The 11,185-nt window shown below is 35.2% G+C and overlaps 1 protein-coding gene across 2 annotated transcripts in view; it reads left to right on the plus strand.

Annotated features, from left to right (window-relative positions):
* The window catches only part of TTK (TTK protein kinase), a 32,974-nt gene extending 22,098 nt beyond the window's left edge, over positions 1-10,876 (plus strand). For both annotated transcript variants that reach the window (XM_086745018.1, XM_086745019.1), the window contains exons 13-21: positions 1,049-1,141; positions 3,989-4,146; positions 4,235-4,386; positions 5,623-5,747; positions 6,047-6,127; positions 8,218-8,394; positions 9,106-9,196; positions 9,467-9,564; positions 10,787-10,876. In XM_086745018.1, the coding sequence (XP_086601144.1) occupies positions 1,049-1,141; positions 3,989-4,146; positions 4,235-4,386; positions 5,623-5,747; positions 6,047-6,127; positions 8,218-8,394; positions 9,106-9,196; positions 9,467-9,564; positions 10,787-10,876 (1,065 nt within the window). The remainder of the gene's footprint in view (positions 1-1,048; positions 1,142-3,988; positions 4,147-4,234; positions 4,387-5,622; positions 5,748-6,046; positions 6,128-8,217; positions 8,395-9,105; positions 9,197-9,466; positions 9,565-10,786) is intronic.
* Positions 10,877-11,185: the final 309 nt, after the last annotated feature.

Here is an 11,185-nt window from a genome sequence, read left to right on the forward strand (position 1 = left end):
TGTATATGGTGTCTGTTTTTTTTTTTAATCTAAAGTTACTGTTCATCTTTCTGGATGAGTAATGGAAAGTAGTCTGTACTGTCTATTCTCAAAATAACTGTTTCTTCATGTGTATGTCTGAATTTAAGTAGAATACGTCAGCTCTTGAAAAATCAGTTCAGTTGTGTCAAAATCCTGAAGCCTGTATATCTGAAATCTAAGCCTTTTCAGATCCTACTTCATGACAGAAGCAAGAACTAGAGTCACTATTTTTCATTCTGATATGCTTTTATATTGGTACTATCCACTACAGTGGAGTACCCAGAAAGAGAAGCAGTGTATGATAGAAACTATAAGAGTCTGAGGGAGATAAAAGAATGAAGAATTAAGTTTTTTCTCCATTTTTAGATTTCACAAATGTTGATGTATTTCTATTGGCCTGAAATAATGTAGAAATTAATTATCTTAGGTTGCACATACAGGTAAGAATCTTCCCAATTGTCGATAGAATTGGGGGATAGGTTTAGATAGGTTTAAGCTTCCTACCAGAGGTTTAATATTTAAAATCTGTGGATGTTCTACAGCTTGATGTAGCAGGTATGAGCAATACAGGCTGTTTCAGCTTCACAGCACTGAAGTCTGCTAAGCTAGTAGTTAGCTTCAGATAAAATAGGTAATTTGAGTACAACTCTAAGTTAGTGGCACGGTGTGACTGAAAGTCTTCTAGTCTAGTGTCTAACATTATTTATAAAGGGAGAGGTGTCTCTAGTGGTCTGAGAAGCCTTATTAAAGAACACTGTTCTTGATTTCCAGTGTGAAGAGCATTGGTATCTTTTGTAAGAGTTCAATGATCTTACATGCCAAGTAATTATCATTATATAAATACTTCCGCTATAGGGATCTTTAGCTTTCAAAACAAACATTTAAAGTGTAGCTTTGTCACACTTTAGCTTGTTCAGAAAGACCAAGACAACTTAAAGCATATTAACTTAATAAAAGTGGAGCTCTACCACATTCCGCTCCATGTATACGGATATCTATTTTCTTAACTTTTTCTGTATGTACACAGGTTACACCTTCTATACCTTCACATGAATGTCTTGCCATCAATGGAAGAGTTTATACAATATTAAAGCAAATAGGTAGTGGAGGCTCAAGTAAGGTAAGATGCTCTTTTGTCCTCTTACAGTCCCTCATCTAAACAGTAGTAGTTGTGTTGTAAACATACATGTTGAAATCATTTCATAAGGAGTGCCTAGTACTAACATGTGCAAAGTGTTTGAGTAACCCAGAGAATCTAGAAATTTGTTGTTTTGATGCTATGCTTAGTGGATGCAGAATAAAACAGCATTGTACCAAATCTAATCTATGCACTATGTTTATCTGAGTCTTCAGATAGCCAGCAATAATAACTGAATTAATGTCTTAGGAAAATAAGGCTTGAATTATTACAGGATGTTAAGCACAGTACTGTTTATTGGTGGAGAGATAAAGTAAAAAAAAAAAATAGATAAAAGGGGGTGTTGAAGTAAAGAAGAAACAGTGAACACAAATTCTGGACAGATGTGGTCAGAACACTGAAAAGAAGTTACAGAAATAGGAAAAAGTGATCAGACAACTCATGAGTATCCAAAAACATCGCTTAAATTGATAAACAGTGGTGGGAGCCCAGTTCCTTTTGGTTTCTCCATGAAGGCCTGAAGGTAGATTGTGTATGCTCTTGAAGATAACAATTTCTATTGTGGAGTGAGTATTAAAATTCCTAATAAAATTAGCTCTTCTGTTATAAGAGATGTGCTGTAGTATTACTGTACATCTTAATTTGAGAGGCTATTGTTTAGGGCAGTGTGATCACATTGTTGGGAAATGTGTTGCTTGTAAGGTTGATTGAAAGTTCCTGAAGTGGGCAGGCTTCAGGAGGTTTCTGAAGTCTTCTGTAATTTGTGTGAGAAGTGGAGTGCTAAGTATGACTGAAGTGGTGAGTGAGCTGCTTTTTAGAAGGAAAATAGGGGTCATAGGAGCTTGGGAAACAGTTTTGGCAAAATACCTTGTTCAGCAGATAAAGAATTGTAACAAAAACAGTTTTGCACAAGTTAAATTTGCCTGCTGTCTTCTGTTTCCCACATCTCTGCCTCACCGTATGCTTCTGTCTGTGAAGTCTGTATAACTAGTCACAGGGACAGCCCAAGAATTTATCTAGGTTAAACTCGATACATGCACGCATTGGTTAATCCTTAGTAACAGCCTATGTAGTATCTACAGTCTGCTGTGCATGGAAAGTGAAATGGTTACTTTTATTTAATCTAAGGCATGCAGGTAAACATAGATCAGATACTTAAATGATAGCCTTTCTAGTTAAAACTTTTTTTAAAAAAGTATCCTTTTGACTTGCCAAAAATTGCCCAGAAAGTTTAATTAGACCTAGTTTTAGAACTGAGTATCTCTAATCTTATTCTTAAGTTCAGTCTGTTAAATCCTCTGCTGTTTTGTTTTAAATGCATGGAAATGTGTGTTCAGATTTCAAAACTTTAAACACATGCATTTAATCATATTTATTTAGAATTGGCTTATATTTATGATTCTTTGTGCCTACTTTTTATTTTGGTTTCATGTTTGCGTATGCAGGAACTGATAGAGCCAAAGTGGTACTGAGTGATCAAGCTGTGTATCTTCTAGTGATAGAAGAAACAGTCCGGGTGTGTCATAAGAGATGAGAAACTGGTTTTAAATGTTGCAAATCTTACCCAATTTTGTTAATCCAGAAAGTAATAAATTGAAAAGAATAACAGAATAGAATAAGAATAGAATATTTCAGTTGGACAGGACCTACCATCTAGTTCAACTGCCTGACCACTTGAGGGCTGACCACACTGCTGGTGACTGGTTGCCAGCCAGATGTAGCTCAAAAGTCTTACTAAAATCCCGAAAAACTATATCCACTGCCTTCCCTTCATCCATGAAGAGGATGACCTTACAGAAGGATATCAAATGGGTTAAACAGGACATTCCCTTTGTTGAACCCATGTTGACTATGCCTGATGATTGCATTGTCCTTTAAATGCCTTTCAGTAGTACCCCGTATATGATCTTCTCTGTAATTTTTCCAGGAACTGAGGTTAGACTAACAAGTCTGTAGTTTCTTGGATATTCCCTCACTTCTTGTAAATTGGAATAACATAGGCTATCTTCCAGTTAGCAGGGACCTCCAGGAAGAAAAGCTCCCTGTGTTAGCAGCATACAATCATAGAATGAGGCAGGATAGAAGGGACCTCTGCTTGTCTCTTGGTCCAATGGTCTGCTTAAAGCAAGGCTAAAATAGAGCAGGATGCTCATGGTTTCTTGCAGCTGAGTTTTGAGTATCACCAAGGATGGAGATTTTACAGCCTTTCTGGACAGCTTGTTCCTTTATTTGACTGTATGATAATGAAAAAAAGATTCCTGATACATAATTGGAACTTTCCTTGTTGTTAGCTGTGCCTGTTGCCTCTAATAGTTTGATGGTTCAAGAGGAGTCTCTTTTTTTTTTTTTTTTTTTTTTGGTACCTTCCCTTTAAATAGCTAAAGAGAGCAATAAGATTCCTTGTAGCCTTCTCATCTTAAGACTGAACAGGCTAAGTGCTCTCAGCATCTTCTCATGTGCCATATGTCTAACCTCCAAGTCATCTTGATGTGATGAAATGGATGTGCAGTGGCAGGTCAAACCCTTATATGTGTTCAAGGTGTTATTTTGCATTTTTTATTTTAGGAACACTTCAGACTTATGGTCAAATACATCTAGTGAAATATGTGATACCAGGATGGTTCCTGGTAGAGGGTTGTTTCTTTTGTAACTGGTGGCTGCTTTCCTAATTTTTCTTCATGCTAACTTGTATGAACTTCTTTGTAAATTTAGCGTTGCTTCTTCCTTTTGAAAAGGTACACTTTTTCTTTGGAATTTTGGCTGTGGTGAGATGAAGGACCATAGCAAATCAGAATTAAGACTAAGTTATTAATGAATACTGTTTTGCAGGTGTTTCAAGTACTGAATGAAAAGAAGCAGCTGTATGCTGTCAAATACGTGAATCTAGAGGAAGCTGATCAACAGACTGTTGAGAGCTATAAGAATGAAATTGCTCATTTGAGTAAACTGCAGCAACACAGCGATAAGATCATCCGCCTTTATGACTAGTAAGTAAACACTAATTTTATTAAACCAGTATATTTTGATATAAAGAAGTTGCCTTCAATTTTAACATGCATATTTATTTATTTTTAGTGAAATTACTGATCATCATATCTACATGGTAATGGAGTGTGGAAATATTGATCTCAATAGCTGGCTCAAAAAGAAAAAAAACATTGATCCATTGGAACGAAAGAGCTATTGGAAAAATATGCTGGAAGCTGTTCACACAATCCATGAATATGGTATTCTTAAATAATTCTACATATTTGTATAGGTTGTATGGCAGGAATAATAGGAATGTGTTTAAATTTTGGAGGTGGTACTGGTTTTAGTTTTGGTGTAAGCCTAGTGATCTTCTAAGATGGGTATTTACTGTAGTGTGAAAAAAAAATTCAGTGAACCAAAAGACAAGTAAATCTTGATGCAGAGGTAGAATTTGCTAACTCAAAGGGATTTTCAAGTATCACTGTTGTATAATGCTTTCTATTTCCTTCCAACAGCAAGAAAATAATCTTTTCTGTATTAACTATGTTGTATAATCCCAATACTGCTTATCCTCCATTAGACCCAAATTTCAGCCATTCATCCTCTCCAAATAAGCTTTGACATTAATGGCAACTTTTACACAGCTCTGTCTTCTTTACTTTGACAGTGTTTCAGCTTTTAATCGTAGTTCTTCAGGCCTTTTTTTCATCTTTACCTATGCAATTTGAAGTGCATGCATCTGTATTCTGTTTGGCTTTATAACATCAAGGAGAGAGCAGGTTTGGATTCTTTTGCTATTTAAGAAAAAAAAAAAGGGAAGACACTTGTACATATAGCAGAGTGCATCACCTCTTCACAGCACAAGAGCACTAGAACATTCAATGATATAGAAAGACAGCAAAATCTACTAAAACACAGCCTATGTTCTACATGAAGTGTCCTTGAAACAAACAGTTTTGCATAAAAGTGGATTGGTTGACTATATGGATAGTAACCAAAATAAGTCATGTAAGTAGGGTTTGAGAGGTCAGTCATATGTAATCCTTAGTGAATGGTACCTTTGAGAGCAGGAAGCAGAAAACATCAGGCTAAGCAATATAATTATTTTAGGTACCTCCTTAGCTGATTATTTAAGAGAAAGCTACAGGAGTGGACAGGCCATTGAATTGCTCCAGAAGAGCAGTGCAGCTAGAGGGCCTATCCCTAACTGAGAGAAACTATGCAAGTCCAGTCTCTTGGAGCTATTTTGGGGTGCCTGCAGATTTGAATAAGTAATAATTCAAACTATAAACTTGTGCAAGTCTTAGTGTTTCCATTTCTTTTTAAACAGTTTTTATGAAATCTGCAAATAATAATTTGGTTTTGACTGAGTAAAGCTGATCTGCGCCTTCTCTCTGTGAAAGTGTTACGGGAATTGAGCAATAAAAAACTCCATACCTCAGTAGTAACTTGGAATGACTAAACCTGGATTGACTTTAAACTCTATTTTACAGGCATTATTCACAGTGATCTGAAACCAGCAAACTTTCTTATAGTTGATGGAATGTTAAAACTAATTGACTTTGGCATAGCAAACCAAATGCAGCCAGATGTGACAAGCATCATTAAAGACTCTCAGGTGAATTATTTCTGGAAAACTGATGTACACGTTTCTGTAATGTGCTACAGTACTTGCTGATTAATGTAATAACTTCAATGAATACTGAAGTTTTATGCTGAATGGTTTTATATGTCTAAGTATTCATATTTATGAATTTTTAGGTGTTTTTATTGAATGGAATAACAATGGCCTTTAGCCTTAATAGAAACAAATTTTCAAGATGCTTTTCAGTGCTTTGAGATAAAAAATTAACTTTTTATCAAGTAAGTTAAGTGCATGCTTCACTTAAAGGATTATTTTTACATTTTTATGGCTAGGTTGGCACAATGAACTATATGCCACCCGAAGCAATAAAAGATATGTCTTCCTATGGAGAAAATGGGAAATCTCGATCTAAGGTAACATGATCTTTTTTTCTCCTATTATCTTCATGTTAAGAAGAAAGTAATTTGAGCATGTATTTTAAGACTTAGTTTTCTCAATCTTCCACTGAAACTGGAACACAAGGAAATTCATTTTGCCATGATGATGGTGGGTAAAGACTGAAAGTTAAGTTTATTTCTCTCAACTACCTAAAAGCATTTTGCAGATGGTGTTTAGAAAAATGTAAGTGCTGAATTAATGAGTAAAATTGAAATCAAAACAGATACACAGGCTTGGGCATTGGAGAAGCTGATAATATGATAATATCTAAACTGATAATAAATGTAAAAATATTTTTAAATCCTTTTTTTATGGAGCAATATAAGTGTCTTCTATGTTATCAGTGTGAATGGCATTGAACAGGAATATAGAGTACAGTGAAACGCATGCAGCCTTTTGCATATCAGAGGCTGTACTGATGACTGATATTTCAAAAGTCTTTTGAGCGTGTTAAGGGTCCACCATGCTGTGCATCTCTGACAAGTCTCTTGCACTGAAATCACTCCAGACTAGAGCTTTCAGGGGTGTTTCTGGGAGGATCTTCCATGGAATCAAGTCAGAAAATAATTCCTTAATCACTTCTCAGTTGCTTATTGTGCTGCTTATGCCCTCTTGTTTTAGCTTTGTTCTGCCAAAAATTGGTGGAGCTCTTATGGTAATACTAGCTACTACACAGCAACACTTTAGCATTCTGCATAAGTAACTGTGGCTTAGAAATCTTTTTCTGAAAGGGAAAAAATTTGCTTTCTGTTATAAACCATTAACAACAAAATATGATGATGCTTATGTCATTGTCATATTTTTGCATTCTCTTAAGTGAGAGGCAGGTTTTGCAAGAAATGAGTGATACCTAGTAAGATTTTTTTCAAAAGGTAATACAGTGAAGTCTAGTATTTTAAGGGACACATGGGTGAGTTCTGTGTATCCTATTCGTTTTTCTATGCTACAGAGTATTGTGTGCTTATAACTTCACTGGGGCCACAGAATGTGAATGATGAGGAAAGTATCGAAGGACAGCAATTTCACATTGGCAGTCAAACTTCAGTTAAGGGGCACTATAGTTTTGTGGAAAGACATTATAAAAATCTATAATCATCTATATGTGCGTATACACACTCAGATTGTGATTTTGTTTAACAGTTGAATGGAAGTATTACTTTGTAAGGAAACACAGTCCTGTATTTCTAAACAAAGAATGGAATGTTTGATTTCTTTTAAGGATGATACTTTTACCTTTAAGTTCTACCTTTACATTTTTAAAAATTGCATGCAAGGCCAGGTTGGATGTGGCTTTGAGCAACCTGACCTAGTTGAAGATGCCTCTGCTCCTTGCAGAGAGGTTGGACTAGATGACCTTTAAAGATTCCCTCCAACCCAAACTATTCTATGATTCAAAGTGCAGACTTGTTCTGGAACTCAGCTCATGTAAACAAAGATCTAACCATTGTGCTGGGAGTCAGGCTCTGTGTGTCTCTTTCCCCCTACTCCCTCCTCTCCCCTACTCCCCCCTCTCCCCTACTCCCCCCAGTTTTAGGTGCTTTTCTTAAAGTGCTTCAGCTTCAACAGGAGAGGTTGAAACTCCTCCTGTAAGGAACAGCTCAGGTGTGGTGGCTGAAATCTGAATCCTTTAAATCCAGAGGAACTGAGCTATGGCTTCTCACTTTGGGGACACACCTGTGATATGTCACTGGTTTCTGCACTGAATTAATTTAGTATGTTTTCGTTTGTATTTACTCATAAAATAAAATTAAAGGTAGTCTTTAACATACTGAACAGCAAGATTCTAATTTCAGATTTAAGTCAGTTGTTCTGTAAGTCAATTTTCAAAGATAGTTTAAAAAAACCTAATTTTCTTATGGAATATTATTGAATGAAGCCACATCACTGTCTCAGTAGATAATGGCATCCTGTCTCGGTGAATTTGTGTGATAGTTACTAAAACCTGTTATCCAATGTAAAGTAGATATACTGTTAAGAGAAATGACTGTACAATTATATGATAAATTGACTTGAAGGGACAGTTCCTTAAGTGAGGAGTAATCTTTTTTTTTTTGTTTTATATTAGATAAGTCCCAAAAGTGATGTGTGGTCATTGGGTTGCATTTTGTACTGTATGACATATGGAAGGACTCCATTCCAAAATATAACAAATCCAATCAATAAACTGCATGCTATTGTTGATCCTAGTTATGAAATAGAATTTCCAGATATTCCTGAGAAGGATCTTCAAGATGTGCTAAAGGTAACTGTCCCTTAAAACTAATTTTGATTCAAATAATGACAACTTCTTTATTTAAAGTGTATTTTCTTAAAATGTATGAGTTGTACTTGAGAAACTTTTTCACAAATAAATTCTCACTGCTACTTGTAGTGACAGGCCTTATTCCAAAAGAAGACTTAATGACGCTAGAGCTACTTCATAAAGTTTCAATAGTGAAAGTATTTTCAGCTCAGTAGCAAATAAGTAAATACTTAAAGCAGTTTGGCGTAACTCCTTTGGCTGAATAACCCAAAGTAAGTACAGTAGCTTTTGTACTCACCATCCCTTTTGCTCACCCTGCATATTTGCCTGCTTTTGAAACTTGGCCTGTGCTTTTACTTGAGCTTTAGTTGTGTTGCTCAGCAGGTAACAAACTGAAATCCAGAAACACTTATCCCCTTAACTTTTAAATCTGTGTCATTCAGAATAAAAGAATATTGTAGGTTCTGATCTTCACCTCTTCGAACATTGTTGCTTGAGGAAAACAGGATACTAAACTTTACTCTGAAGATAATTGCTAATGAAGGCAATTAGGTTAATCTGTTATGGTATTTTGAGTTGACTCTGAGTATGTAGTTTGGCAGTAAAAAGTTCTGATGTGCATCTACAGAGTCTTTTAAATATCTTCACTGTTAATTCTTAGGAAAACTTAGTTTATAGCCAAAGCATTCTTCCTCTTTTTTTCATTTGCAGCACTGTTTAGTAAGAAATCCTAAACAAAGAATATCTGTTTCGGAGTTGCTGATACATCCCTATGTTCAAATTCAAAGTAACTGTCAAACAGGTACATTTATTTTAAAATACACTTTTATTAAATAGTATCTCTAATTCTGTTTAAGAAAACAAAATGCTATACTCTTACATGTACTTTCCACTTGCTGATGTAACAATCTATTTTGTTTGGTTGCCTATGTATGTTTCAGAAAAGACTTCTGTATTTTAATTCTTAAACGCTTCCTTTCAAAACTTGACTTTTTATATACCTCTTACTAACTGCATTGGTAATTCATATGTAGTTGTATACAACTTTTGCATAATTGTAAATTAACTGCAGGTGTTCCAAATGCAAAAGGAACAACAGAGGAAATGAAACGTATCCTTGGCCAACTTGTTGGCCTGAATTCTCCCAACTCTATTTCTAGAGCTGCTAGAGTAAGTCAATTTTATTTTCTATTTTGTATGGTAGTACATGTTCATGCAAACAGAGGTTAAAACGTTTGGTAATGAAAGCTGAAAGGATATGTATATTTAAGCTTTAACCACAGCTAGAAAAACATTTACACATTGTAGTGCTTTTGTTTGCAAGCATGCAGAATCTCTCCACATCCTTCTGAATGGGAAGGGTTGAAAGGATGATGATAATCTTGATTTTTAGCTTTTTCTTTCCTTTCCACCTCCCAGTATATCTATATTGTTTTATTTCCAAATCCTTCACTACCCCAGCATCTCCTCTCTAAAACAGTCCTTACTGTTCTGCTTTACTTTTAAGCTGCCCAAAAATGGTAGTAGGTTTCCTAATTTAAGAACCATCATTACAGAGAAATTATCTGAATCGATCTGTCAAGTGTGCAAGCTTTTGGACTGCAACTGTTCTGCAAGTTACTGAACTGTTAATACTTCACTATGTGTAAATTAGACCCTGTATGTTCAAGTTTTATGATTCCAGCCTTTCGATTTACTGCCTGAAAGAGAAGCTTGGTAACTCTTCATGGTAACTCTTCACCTGTTTCTCAGAAGAGGTGATGGTGGTCAAATATGTAATTTGAGATAGAATGCAAAGCTGCTTTCATGGGGAAGAAACCAAATTCAGTATGCATAAAATAAATCTAAAGAAGTTTATTTACACTTACACTGCTAGTTGTACCTGACCCTTTTTTAAAATATGAGGATGAACAAGAGATTATCCTTTTAACAATATTGCGATGTGGCTATGTTTGTGGCCACTGATTTTTCCTGTCTTGTACAAAGCTTGCTCACCCTGATATGCAAATACCTCTTCCATGCCGGTGTTTCCACATCAGAGAAGATTAATGGAGTAAACTTGATTTTTAAATCTTAGTAATTAGTTTTGTTCTTTGCCAACTTTTGAAGCTCTACACCTTTGCTACTGCTGCTAAGTCAGTGTATGTGTTTTCTTTTAGGCACTACATTGCATTACAACTGGTACAACTGTGCTCTCTTAAATGTATCTTTATTTTCTGATTTAAGAGAGAAATTTTAGTATAGAGTTTAGAATACTTCAGTATGTGACAACTTATTTCAAGGGGTAATGTTTGTTATAAAGATATCATTTGAATTAATTTGCTGTACAACTGTGTTCACCTGAATAACTGTGTTATAATTAATGAATAACTGTGTTCTAATTAACTTTCAGACTTTATATGAACAGTGCAACAGTGGCAAAAGTCTTGATGTATCAGCATTTGCAAAACTTGGGAGTCAAAAATCACGGACAACAAAATGAATGTACTACTATTCAGTATGCAACAGAGATGTCTGGTCTGTTCAAAAAATATTTTGTGCTGCTAGCTTCTAAAAGGACACTGCATAAAGTTCACTTTTTTAAATGTTCTTTTTGTCTTCTGATAATGCTTGCAGATCATTAAAAAGAATTTAATTGAAAGGTTTTCACTGAACTATTTCACTCTTTGTATATCGCTTGGGTTAAATAGTGAAAATTGCTAGTTGGTGATTTATGGTCTTTGTTACTTAAAGAGAACTACAGTGTTTGGAGTACAAAATCTTGTATGAGAATCTTCAAGCTTTTTTATCC

Source organism: Chlamydotis macqueenii, chromosome 3, assembly GCF_036417535.1.
Source record: "Chlamydotis macqueenii isolate bChlMac1 chromosome 3, bChlMac1.mat, whole genome shotgun sequence".
Lineage (NCBI taxonomy): Eukaryota > Metazoa > Chordata > Aves > Otidiformes > Otididae > Chlamydotis > Chlamydotis macqueenii.